This window comes from Simochromis diagramma, unplaced genomic scaffold (assembly GCF_900408965.1).
Source record: "Simochromis diagramma unplaced genomic scaffold, fSimDia1.1 OVJJ01000421.1, whole genome shotgun sequence".
Taxonomy (NCBI): domain Eukaryota; kingdom Metazoa; phylum Chordata; class Actinopteri; order Cichliformes; family Cichlidae; genus Simochromis; species Simochromis diagramma.
The window spans coordinates 5,075,300-5,088,668 of NW_024387250.1; the positions used below are offsets into that span (position 1 = coordinate 5,075,300).

The 13,369-nt window shown below is 42.1% G+C and overlaps 1 protein-coding gene across 2 annotated transcripts in view; it reads left to right on the forward strand.

Moving 5' to 3' along the window:
• Nucleotides 1–13,369, forward strand: part of march8 (membrane-associated ring finger (C3HC4) 8) — a 90,119-nt gene that overhangs the window by 63,421 nt on the left and 13,329 nt on the right. The window contains exons 3-5 of one of the 2 annotated variants that reach the window (XM_040001451.1): nt 1,128–1,178; nt 9,948–10,027; nt 10,419–11,348. In XM_040001451.1, the coding sequence (XP_039857385.1) occupies nt 1,128–1,178; nt 9,948–10,027; nt 10,419–11,348 (1,061 nt within the window). The remainder of the gene's footprint in view (nt 1–1,127; nt 1,179–9,947; nt 10,028–10,418; nt 11,349–13,369) is intronic. The other variant, XM_040001450.1, reaches the window with a different exon arrangement.

Sequence of the window (13,369 nt, forward strand, 5' to 3'; positions counted from 1 at the left end):
AGTGGCCTGTGCAACCACCTTTACCAATAATAATAATAACAATAATCTTCTGGCTCACTGTTCTGTTCAATGTTGGTTGGTCCTTAAGATTTGCAGGTACAGCTCTCTCTCTTTAGAGCTCTCTTAAGGTCCCACCACTATATCTTAATGAGGTTGAGATCTGGACTTACTGGATGTGTGCAGCACTGCTTCTTTTATTTTTCAGTCGTGCTGTAGTAGATTTGCTGCTGCTTTCCTGTTTGACCCAATTTTGGCCAAGTTTAGCTGTCGGACAGATGGCCTCACATTTGACTCTAGAATAGTTTGGTTTATAGAGAAGTTCATGGTGACCCGGGGGCCTTCCAGTCCCCAGGTCACATTCAACATGTTGCTATGATGTCTTTGGTCATGGTGCTGTGCATTACGCCTAAATATTTCTACTTTGGTTTTGGTTTTTGTCCAAAGGACGTTGTTCCAGAAATCTTGTGGTTTGTTCAGGTGCAGTTTTGCAAACCTACACCATGCTGCTATGTTCTTTTTAGAGAGAAGAGGCTTTAAACATGCAAAACCTTCCAAACAAGTTATACTTGGATTTTTTTTTTCTTATTGTACTGTCATGAACATAACATTTAACATTTTGCTCTTTGGGATTTTTGCGATTTCTCTTAATGCTGTGTAGTCTGACAATTGGGAGAATTTGCTGGAATGTTCACTAGGAAACTTCTGAACTTCTGCATTTTTGGAGGAATTCAGAACTGATTATCACATGCAGTTAGTTAGCAGCACCTAGCTGCTACATACCCTCTTAATTCCTATGGAAGCAGTAATGATGGACTTAGTATTTCAGCCCTATGTATCCTTTGAAAACTTTTTAGTTAACAATATTCGGATACCTTCAGGTTTTATGCTGAACGATGTGCTTAGTACAAATTGTCAAAGGTTAGCATACTAAGCTAACCCGGTGAGCAGTGTAAATATTGCTAATGCTAACATTACCATGATAATGCTATCATTTCACATATTTCTGTCAGGCAGCTTTTCACTTTGTTGTCTGATTTTAGTATGTAGAGTGCATGCATGGACTGGATGGCATTTTTGTGTTTCTGAATGTTTTTCACTTACTGGAGCTGTCGTTCTATCTTTTACAGAATGAAAAGCCTCTGGGTCCTTCAGCAAGCCGGTCCAGCAATATATCAAAGGTGAGCAAAGCACATACAAATGAGAAAAATTTGAATAGAAGATGTACAGCCTGGGTCCATCACAGAGAAAAGGGAGCACACTTGTAGACAAGAAGATGACAGTGAGGTGAGCTGTATTTGAAGGTGGAGATTGACAGAGTAGGTAGACATGCACAGGAGTGTAAGCAGCTGATAGATGACCTGCCTTGTTCTCATCACATCGCCATAATCAGAGCCGCCTTTCTGATCAACCTCTGAGACTTCTGTCTTTCTACGTTTTCTCTCTTTCCTTTTATGCTTCATGGCTCCCATAGGTAAAGCTACAGCCTGCATTGAAAATGTCTTTTTGTCCCCTCATGAGCCTCTTAGAGGATAAAACCTTTACTTGTGCTAATAGATGTCAGGGTCATTCTGTCACCACGGGAAGGCTCCAGCAATAACATTTGATCCATGAGCTGCTTGCTCTTTAAACATGAGCAAGATGAGAGGTATTGCACCCGAGAGACAAATGCACTGATCGTTTGCAGGATAACGATTATAGTAACAAAAATGCAGTTTTTCTAAGGCAGTGTGCCACTCCATGTCTGCAGGGGAACAACTGGCTCACATTTACAAAAATATGCCCATTTGATGGCAAATAAATCTGTTATATGTGCCATACCTTGTAGACATTCAACAAATCATGTGTAACTTGATATAAAATATATATTAATGCCACGTTTTTCAGCAGTACAACAGACCATTGATAATCCGTGTAAAGGGAAATGTATTTTTACACCAAGAAGCCAATTTGCACCCTAGCCTTAGTTACAATGACTTCTTGCTCTCTAGTTAAATCCGGGAGGTCCAGACTTTATAGCGCACTACGGTTGATTGTTATGTCAGTGCAGCGGCAGTGAGTACAAAGTCTGTGAACGTTGTACCTAGAGTACGTGCAAACAAAACTTTTTGCAATCCTCAAAGCAAAAACTATAAAGTTATATAATCATATAATAATTTTGATCTGGGTGTTTTCATGTGTGATAAGTTTTTAATCTTCCCATGACTTTTCATAGCTTCTAAGTTACGATACTAAGACTGGCACCACTTTGCCTAGAATCAAGCAGTAAATGGGAAATGCACTTAATCACTCTAGGAGGACAGGGTTACACCACTCTCCTGTCTGCTCTTTAAATATGTCGCTCCAGCCAGCTGTTAGGAAACAACTTGAGTGGTGTTCATCTCATCTTACACTTGAGAAACAGGTTATTTCTTCAGTGGAGTGTAATTATTTTATTCAGTGTCTGTGGAGAGAGAGCAGTGTCACTCGCTTTCTACACAAATCTCATTCATAAATGGAGGGGTGGATTTCATCAGGTTGCAGACGCAGTCCATTGTCATTGAATGTCCTATATAGATCCCCATTCCTCTGACAAATGTGTTTGTAATGAAATGATAGACATAAAGTCTGAATAAAGCTCTTAACTTTGACAGATTTAATTAATAATCACTGGTCTGTCTGGCAGCTGGTGTTTCCTACTCGTTCCTAAAGGGAAATGCATTTGACTGGCGGGTATTAAGTTGGTATAAATTGTTCTCTGGATGGAAAAGCCTGCTGGGAGTCTTCAGAGTTGGAGAGCGAGTCAGATTATGACTGTAAAGGTTGCCCGGTTGAGTCGGTGGACCGTTTTGAGAATCGCAGACAAAGAAATGGTGCAATAATCTTTTGACAGAGACTCCAAGTGAGAAGATTTAGCAGTGGATTATTGTAGGTGGGTAATGTGTTTTCACTAAGACGGCATCTCCCTGAGACCACTTTCCCTAGAAACTGCTTGAAGACGATGATTTTATGCATATATGCAGTGTATTTACAAGTTTCCACGCTTTGCAGTTATGACAGCATGAGATGAAAGATGTTCGTATTTGCAGCAGTGACTCGAATGTTCCTCTTTGCAGAAAAAATATCAAATGTAGGTCAAGTTAATTTATGTTTGTAAAGCTGAATCTTGGTGAAATGTACATCTGATAAGAGTCACCTTATTTACTGCTGAAGGGGTTTTTGTTTTGTTTTGGGGTTTTTTTTGGGGGGGTCTTCACTGACACTTGATTGTTTTCATTCATTTGCACATGAGCTCCGGCCACATTCAGAATAAGGACGCCAAAACAAATGTTGAACGGCTTCGCGTGGCACGGATTCAAGCCGAATCGCATCAGCTCGAGTCAGACCAAATCAAAAATGAATGCGCTCGTATTCGATTGTTGACCTACTTAAAAGATTTCTCTCTGTATAAATAACCGCAGCATCGGCCTGAGAGGAATATTTCATAACATCCCCAGCTCGACACAGTCATACAGCCAGAATAATCTGAATGCTACAACATCTAAAGCATTCGTTCATTTTTTTAAAGCACCTGCTCTCGTTTTACACGGATAACCTGGCAGGGATGCGTTTGGCCTTTTTGGCTTTCCCAGTATTTATTTATTTATTTATTTATTGCTGTTTTCTTTAATCGAACAGCTTTATCCTTTCTGAAGATGACTCAGAAATAAATCTTATTTCTAGCTATCCTGTTTCTCCCCCTGGAATACCTGTCACAAGGAATACACACACCGGGAGAGAGAGATTTATACGATGACAGGAAAACAAGCAGCCAAATATGGCCGGGGGCTCATTTGTTTCATAAAGGTGATATTGCCTCCATCAGTGAACTTGTCATTGAGGGGCGCTGAGCTGTGTGGTCGTGGATATGAAGGTATACGCGTATCCACGACCATAAACTCATCATCTCCCTTGTCCCCGATGCTTGTTTGTTCATTGAGCCCTTTCTTCCATCAAGCCGAGCCTGAGAATCGTGAAAGAAAGGCAGTGTTGAGGGGAGATAATCAACATTTCTTTGTTAAATTTAACCATTATCGGTGATAAACTTGTCTGAAAAAACACGGGCTTTTCTGATGTAGGCTGAGGATTGCCTTCTGATTTGGCGTGAGTTGATTTTTCCACTCAGTGAGGTCAGGAGGCTTAGCTGTAGCCCTTTCTCTCTTTAGCACAGTGCCAGGGTGCTGTGTGATGCCTCCTACACTGTTTGGGAAGGAATTATAGTATTACAGTCCTCATAAAGACACAAAGCAGCGACTCACAGCTCAGTGGGCTGCCGCTTATAGTCGGCCAAACATCTGGTGGTGCTCTAGAATTCAAGCTGCTGCAGTTTTTGAGTTTTAGGCTCTGCAGCTGCAACATCCAACCTGAATCTGCACCTCTGATCACTAGAAGAGCCTCTCTGTTGGTCTGTTCAGCTTGGCAGACCACAAAGTCAAAACAAGGCACTGAGCCAAGCTACTATTTTGATAAAAATGAGCACATAGTTTTTGTGTTCAATCTGGCACATATTTCTGAGCGTTTCTGCTGAAGCAGGGCCTGGTCCCTGAAAAATGACTGTATGACTGAATGCTGTAAAATGACACCTGTGGAGGGTGGGCACAAATAATGTAAACAGCAATGGAAATGAACTTTATCTGAGAGGTTGTCACAGAAGTGGCTCATGTTGTCTGCTGTTTAGATCTCCTGCTATCATAATTTCTATGATGGTTTAGTCTTCAGCTTTTTTCTTTCTAGTTAACTGAATCTTGGTTGTTTTTGGTTTGGGTGTTTTTGGCCTGAAAAATAAATATAAATTAATGCAAAGACTGTTTGATGATGATAATTTATATCTGTTAGCTCTCAGGCTACGTACAGAGAAGGATTATAGGAACTCAACCAAAACAGAAGCTATGGAAATGCACTTGCATACAGTCCAAAAAACCAACAGCGTGTCGAACGGCAGTGATGGAGGCATGCGTAGGTCGAATGCTCAAAGAGAATTTATCAGCGAGATGGGATATGCTTAAAAAAAACATCCATCGAGATTTAAAAAAAAAAAAAACGCACAGATGAGAAGGAAAAAAAACAACAGAAGTTTTCGTCTGACAGAAAGCCGATGCACAAACATGAAGCTGCATTACTAGTTGATCTACATATTTCCACACAGTGTGTAGATGTCACGTTACATGTGCTCCACTGCCACAAACCACGTCAGGAAGCTTTAGTCTGCATGGAAAACCCGGCGCTCTTAGAGTTCCTTGCGCTTCAGAAGCTGGAACAAGAAAATGTTGAGCAGTTTTGTTTAAAAAATATGTTTACGTTGTCATCTAGACATGACACGGTTGTGAAAACGTTTTGGCAGGTACTTTCACACAGCCACACTAAAGAAGTACACACTAAGGAGCCCAAAGTGCAGGTTTATTAGTCAAAAACGTTATTTAGGGAAAATTGGTCTCAAAAGTCATTAGACAGCTGCGTTAGCAGTATTTATCAGTATTAGTTAGCATAATTATTTTGACATTTAGGTCACAATTATGGCTTGAAACAGAAGTATTTGACTTCTTAGTGTCATAAATTAAACTAGCATCGATGTGAGGTCTGCCTGATGGTCTAACGTGGAAACAAGAGTGCGACTGGTTGAGGTTCTTGGTTCAAGCTGTGTATGATGTCCTAGTCAGTCCAGCAAACCTCCATGTCTGCAGCAGGAGTGAGACACCTTCCAGTCCCCTTTGCTTTGGAAAGGACTCCTTCCTGGACACCTTGCCTTTGGAGATGGACACTATTGTTCATCATGACCACTAATAGTGTAACCATAGCCCTCATGGGCCACCATTAGCCAAAGACCAAAGGGCTGGAGAGAAACCTCATCTACAGTTTGAAGTTTTATTTGGCCTCTTCAGCACTGCCAGTGACTGGCATGTGGTATTGAGCAGGCTGGAACTGGCAGAGAGGCCGTGTGCCGAGTACCAGAAGTGAGCCATGCTAAAGGCAAAGCTGCTGAAGGAGGTAAGATTTGCTCTGCAAAGCTTTTGCATTGCTGAGCATTGTCGGACAGGATTAGAGGAAGTCAATTAGATGAGCTACTGAAGCCTCAGAGAAAGAAACAAGGTGGCTTTGGATTAAGAAGGCAGATCCCTGGATAATTGCTACTGGGGTCTGATCAACCGGGACTGGGTTGCCGGGGAGATGGTGTCTGATGTTGACAGTAAACGCCTCATGATCCCAGGTTAGATCACTGAGGATGCTTCTGTTGCTCACTGCAGTAAAATCTACTTTCAACTGGTACAGCATTAATACGGCACGAGATGATAACTGTGGTGTGAGTGAGTGGGTAGTTTCTCCTTCATCACAAGTCCTTTATAGTAAACAGAGGCAGGGATGGTGATATTCAATTTAAAACGGAGTGTATTCTCTCGTTTTCAGAGCTTGGTGCTGCCACTTTGAAGCCTGTCCAAGACTTGAATAAACCGCACTGATTGCCATTTTTTGCAAGCTCACATGAGGGCCCATTGAAACAGATGGATAGGCAAGATTTAAGATAGTCTCGAGTGCCAGAAAAATGATTGGCCAATCAAGTCCATCAGCTTTCCTGCTGCCTCCTGCATAACCTGCTGCTACCAAATCACCCTTATTAAAGCTCTAATGAGTTTGTAGCTTCTCAAAAAAATAAAAATAACACCAAATCTGACAGCATTAGATTTTAGGGAGGATTGCTTTGGCGTCATACTTTGGTGATTATTTAGTACGCGTGTGTATGATTAATGTAACTAGGCTACTCATCTCGTGTTTGAGGTTTCTTATATCTGATGGTGGTGGTTGGATACGCAAGCATTTGCGGCACAGCACAAACCCATCAGCGTATTCAGCTTTGTGGGTATCAGCGCACTGCATGTAATGACACATAAGTGTATTGTATATTGCTGGGGTATAAATTGCACAGCTGGAGGCCCCACTTTATATTAGCAGTATGACCTTGCAACAGCCACGAAGAAGCGAGTGAGTGAGCCAGAGAAAACTATAGAAGTATAAACTGCGGTCGTTGTAGATGGATTAAAGAAGCTCTTGATTAAAAATGGATTTTATCAAATGTTTGCGCAGGGCTGCATGAGAACGTATCTCAGCTGTAATATTCATCAGTTTTATGATTAACCTCCACGAAGGTTATAAACAGAATCCGAGGCCGAGTTAATCACCTGCTGGCTGCAACTTCACGTATAACGCGCAGGCCTTTTATAATTGTATCGATCTTCTCATCTGAACCACGGGCAAAAAAGATAATAAACCTATTTTCCAAAATGTCAAACACTTTCGGTAAAGTTCATTTTTGTCCTGGGAAATCAAAGTTTGACAAAACATTTCAAGTTTAACTGGTCTGAACTGCATATTGTGCGTCACAATAAAAAACACCTCACTCATGATCAAATTGATATGTTAATAATTGTTAAGCTTCAGATTAGACTACCCGCATTTTTTTGGTTACAAACTTTGACACCTCGGGTTAGGTTTGTACAGTTTTAAAGGTCAACAGTGAACTTTTGATTCTTGCCAGCTTCGTTAGGAGTTTCTCAATGGGAGCCAGTGATTCATTGCTCCTGTTAGATTTTAAAGGTTCTACTTGAAAAGGCCCCAATGGCTACGTCTGTGCAGGTTAAGGCTGTCGAAGAAGGAAGGAGGCAGAGGTAATGACATGCGAGTAATAAGGTGTTTCAGGGATAAGAGAGAGTGCAACAAATACAAAAGTGAATAATTTATGCGTGGCGTGAGAGTGCGTGGAGGGCGGTAGTGCTTGAGGAGAGAGGTTAAATTAGTAGTTATTATAATAATATGAGAGTTTTTTTCAGCACTCACAATAAAATAAACAGGTGTTCATTAGGGTGAATGTGAAGTGAGGCTGGATTATATCTAATTAGCACATCAGAGTCAGAGAACCATAACTGAATGGATACGTTTAAGCGCGAATCTGCTTCCTTTCACAGTTTAGAGGTTTCAAAGTGCGACAACTGTCGGTGGTGCCAAAAACCAGTTTTCAGCAGTTATTGAAGTATCATTGCCTCCAGCGTTTTTTGTTATATGTTAAACGGAGGCAGTTATTTACTCATCAAAGCAGGTCCTCACAAGAGAGAGCTGTTAAGAAAGAGCAGCTGTTTAATAGGACTATGGAGTCATGCAGGGTTTTAACGGGAAGTTAATCATTATTACCTCAACTACGTTATTGTCTGAACGCTCAAAGACGCAGTGAGTTATCTATTTGCCGAGTTGCACAGAACGTAACTAATAAAGATCCCTATCTGCTTCATTGGTCAGCCCACATTCGTATTTCCCACAATGCTTCAGGTAAACTCAGCGTTTCTTGAGTTTCATTTGAGTAGCTTTCGGTTTTTGTAGTTTATTGTGGTACTGTCTGCTAAATAATAACGCTTTAATTGTTGTCTCTCATCCACTTCTGTCTTTTCATTTTACATTTATTGGCCAGACTGCTGCCAGAGCACCAAACGGTGACCTTGAACATGAGCTGTTTAAAATAAGAGTCAAATTAAACAAGAAACAGAGGAAATAAAAGAGTTAAGCAAATTGCATCCCAGAGTAAGCAGTGGAAGAACAGTGACGCGAAACAGGAGGACAGCGTGTTTAAGTGCTTTTGTGTGCAAGTGGGGAAAAAGAAGCGGTGCTGCTCATGCACAGACAGATAAACAGGATGAAAGGGCATGGCTGGAAATTGAATTTTCTATTGATTGGTGTCCGGCCGTGAGCTATAAACTTTCCTTTAGTTAGAAATTAAATCAATAGGTAATTAGTTTCTTGCTGAAATTACCAGGCTCTCCCCCCCCATGTCTTTATGTTAGCAACCCAAACACTGTCTGATCTCATTTTTTATGTATCCGGTCTGAACCTGTCAATATGGGAGACTTGAGGGAATATTATCTGTATTTGAGGGAATATACTCAATCATGTTCTGGTTGAAAGTAGGATGAAAAGATCACATTTATGTTGAATGTGAAGCTTAAAAACAACAGAGGTGAAAAAGAGGGTTTCAAAGGCTTCAGTGTGGTCTGATACAACTAAATGATTGAGAGCAGTTCTACTTATTTAAAAGGAGCCACAGTTTGTGTCTCGTCTCACAGATGAACTCATCTAAGCGAACGTTTTTGGAACACCCAAGTGACGCTACATAATAATAAAATATGATGTAGTAAATAATTTGTAATTCTAAATTGACCCTGGGTGTGAATTATGAATGATTTGTGAATTAGCCAAGCCGGCGACCTGTCCTTGGTGTCCCCCTATGACTCCTGGGAAAGGCTTCAACCCGTCTCATACACCTGAATTGGATAAGTGCACTAAAATAGTTGAATGATCTACCAGGATGATCATCTGATCAATTAGATTTATTATCCTGTGAGACATAAGACAATATTTTGCAAGTAAAACCCAAGTTGTCATAAAAAAAAATCTGAGGAAAAAGTAATCGTCATATGTTTGTAAAATAAATACTGGTGAAAGCCTTGATGATGCTGAAGGTGTTTTCATTCTAACAGCCTTGCACCTGCAGTGCACATGTTTAACAATTATTCTCTGTAGAAGCTGAGCATTAATCTGCAGCCTCACGTCCCCCAGCCGTGCCTCGCTCGCCGCCTCGTTCTTCTTAACTCTCGATCGGTCTCATCAGCACTTCTCTCTTCGCAGCCGCCTGTTGATATTATTTTTCTTTTTTTGCAGATTTCACCTTAAACTAGACAGATTAACTGGCAGCATTGTTTTTCCCCTCTCTATCATCTTGTGCATCAGTACACAACATGCTTTCTCTCTTTGTGTAAAGACCACGGCCGCCACCACGGAAAATGCAATCGCCTGTTGATTGATGCAGTATTTACTTAACTGTAGGGTTTCATGTTCACGTGCCTGTACTCTCTGTCCTAAACTGCCTTTTGTTCTGCGTGTGCTTTGTTTCTCAGGCTGGAAGCCCGACTTCAGTCAACGCTCCGTGCAGTTTCTCGAGGACGTCAGTTTCCCCGTCTAGCCAGGACATCTGCAGGTACCTTTCAGTCTGAATTCATGCCAAGAAATTATATTTGTCCAGGTTGATATAAACACCTGCGTGCAGTAAATGAACTTTATTTATCAGTCTATCAGTGATGAAGTTGCTTATCAGTGGGTGATGTTGGCTTAGCTTTTACCCCTGAGTGGCACAATGTCACTGCTGGGAGCAGCCTTAGTTGCAAGCTGCTGTTAAATGGAGTTAATGGTAACATTAATCATCCGGTGTTTATATATCCTATTTTTCAAACTCCTTTATTTTTAAATGCATGATGTCTCTTCCATTTCTCTTTTTTGTCTTTCCCCCTACCTTTTCCTGTTGTCCTCTACCGCTGTTGTCTGTTGCGTGCTCCTTTTTCACACACAAACACGCACAATCACATCATCAGTCAGGATCAGGACACTCAGAAGCAGACAGCAGTGGTTCTTCTGAGTTCTAAGGGTAAAACTTGTCAGGGTTCAGGAGATGTTTCAGTGACCACCCTCTGCACAGACGTCCTACCTGCTTCCAAACACGCCAAACAGCGAGACTGGCTCTCTCTGCTGCGTCCGTCCTCCGTCAGCATCCGTTCCAACAACTCGCTCAGGTTTTCGGTGTCTCTGAATGACGTCGGCCAGCGTGTGGACAGTCTTTGTCGAGGTCTGCAGTTTATAGATCGCACGTGCTCTGAGGGAGAGTTGGAGCTGAAGCTCGAGCCCGCTCAGCCTCCTGACTTGGATCGAAGGGCTCACAAACTCAACTGCAAGCTGCCTGCAACGCCCACACAACAGATCCCAAATCCTGGCTTCTCAACGCACGCCCAGCCCCACCTCGTTCCCTCCTTCACCAACAACTACAAGTACATGTTGGGCATAGCGCCCGCCAGTTGTCTCCCAACTGATCACGGTGTCCTCACCGCTCCTCATTCCAACACCCACCACCACCCCCATAACTCCCCAAGCTCCAATTTTCTTCGTCTCCTCCTTCCCTTCTCTCGATCCTCTACATCAGCCAGCCTGCAATGCTCAGACCTGGGCAGCTACGCCTCCCACCTCCACATCAAGTCCTCCAGTGCCCTGCTGGAAGGTAGCGAGTCAGGCTTGCCCTCTGAGGATTTAGTGGGAGATGACGATGTGTTTGAGGAAGACCAGCCCAGTCCTACTTCAAAAGAAACGGGCCAACCAGCATCTCCAAAATTGGTGACAGTGGCTAGGTCAGTTGGACTTCTAGCTCCAGTGTGCTATATGGAAGGAGACAGCGATCTGGACTGCTGTCCATCCCCTTTGTCAGAGAAAACGGGGCCACTGTCACCTTATTCTCTATCCGGGGACTGCTGCAGGTGGGTGACTGTCTGGACGGCGTAATCCACACCCACCCTTCCTGTGACGTAAAGCCCAGACCACCCCTGTACCGTGACGTGGCAGTGAATCCCAGAGCCCTGTGGAGTAGTGGAGAGCTTCTCATCCCATAGCCTGTATACCCAGAAAATATCTCGTTGTGGTATTTGTAGTCTAAATCCCTGCTCAGAGTCGAGCAGTTACTCAGAAGAACCTGACACGTAGATGCTTTAATTTCCACACACCGCAACACTGTCCACCTCCTCCTCAGCTGTTCCAATTCAACCCTTTTGTGTGTGACACAAATGTGCCGTAAAGTAATTTCATACCATCTAACTTCACTTCACTGTTATCTCAATGTTCTGCTGTGTTTTTCATTGTGCTGCCAAGCTGTGTTTTTAAAATATTTTTTCATTTGTTAGATCGATGAGGCAGTAAAGTGTCGTATATAGGCTGCAAAAAAAAAAAAAAATCTGATTGATTTTGGCTCATAAGCCTGAGACTTTGCAGTAGGAATAGAGGGAAATAGGACTATTATGGTATTGATAGAAGGGCAGAGGTTAGCATAGAAAATTTAATAGCACAGAGGAACAGAGTATATGTCTGAGAACTAGTGGAACAGAGAACAATAAATAGCCCGTGTCTGGGTCCACCATCAGTCTTTGTCACATGACCAATTGGATGCTGTCTTACTGCCAGAGCCAGTTCTTATTATAAAGACACATTGTGAGTAACTTTATTACAGACCAGGTCATGGCTGCGAGGTCTCTGCAGATGAGTAGATCTTGTTGGTTGCCAAGAACGGGAATTTTGAGCATTAACTCCTGCTGTCGATACGAAGCGTGGCAGCACTTCACTGGATTAATGAGATCTAAAGGATTTTGAATTATATATGACTCTGTTTGTTGTCACTTTGGCTCTGGTGTGTGCATCTACTGCTTTCCAGATTTACATGTCAGCTGTGGGCCGATGGAGAAACACCAGCTTAGAAGTGGCAAAGTGAAGGCCAGAGATCAAAAGGCAGATTATTGGCTTCAAATAGCCTGGATAGTCTGACTGCACACACACACACACACACACACACACACACACACACACTCACAAACACGTTATTCCAGTTCTCTGTCAGGTGGCTTAAAACGTGAACGCAGCTCTAATGCTGACCTCACCTATGAAAAGTATGTGTGGGAGGTTGTTTGTTTCACAGGTGACTAGTTGGTTAATTATTATCAAACTCCTTTATTGTCAGCAGTTCAGAGATTAGTGGCTGAAAGTCAGCTGTGTGAAGGGAGTTGCTTCACTTCCTCATTAGAAATGTCACCAAGCAGATAAGTGTTTCTCATCTAGACGCATTACAAAATGGCCGGATTTGCTTTGTCATAAAAAGCTTATTTCTTCAAAGAATTCAAACATTCGTATTGATTGCATTTGTATGTTTGCTGGCCCAGGGAACCAAGCTTGACAAGGAAGCATTTGACTTGAAAATTCACCTTTCTCACTTGAAAACTATTTTTATTCCAGACATAAATAAATAAATACATCTTGTGGTCTGGAGCCTGTCCTGTAGGGCAAGAGTTGGATGGACAGGTTGCATCTGTCTCAGCGCTAGTACAAGAGAAAGACATATCTATGGGCAATTTAGAATTACACTTTAACCAGGTAAGCACGTGTCTTTGGACTGTGGGAGGAAGTCGGAAGTTCCCAGAGAAAATCCACACAGACACGCGGACAACACGCAAACTCCACTTCGAAAGGTTCTGGCCAGATGTTGTCACATGTGTTCACAAAATTCTAATCAAAGAAAGATGTGTGGTTTTTCAAATTAATAATAACTTGCTTAAGCATGCAAGCACCACAGGAGGCTATCCTGTATAGTCGTAACCGCATGGTTCACCTTTACAGGTACACAAATTCATAAAAGCATTAACAAACTACTTTGAACCACATTGTGAACCCGTGTGCAATCATATGCATATTTTTTTCATTTGAATTTGTTTATTTGAAAGGGGCCGTGCATATTAAT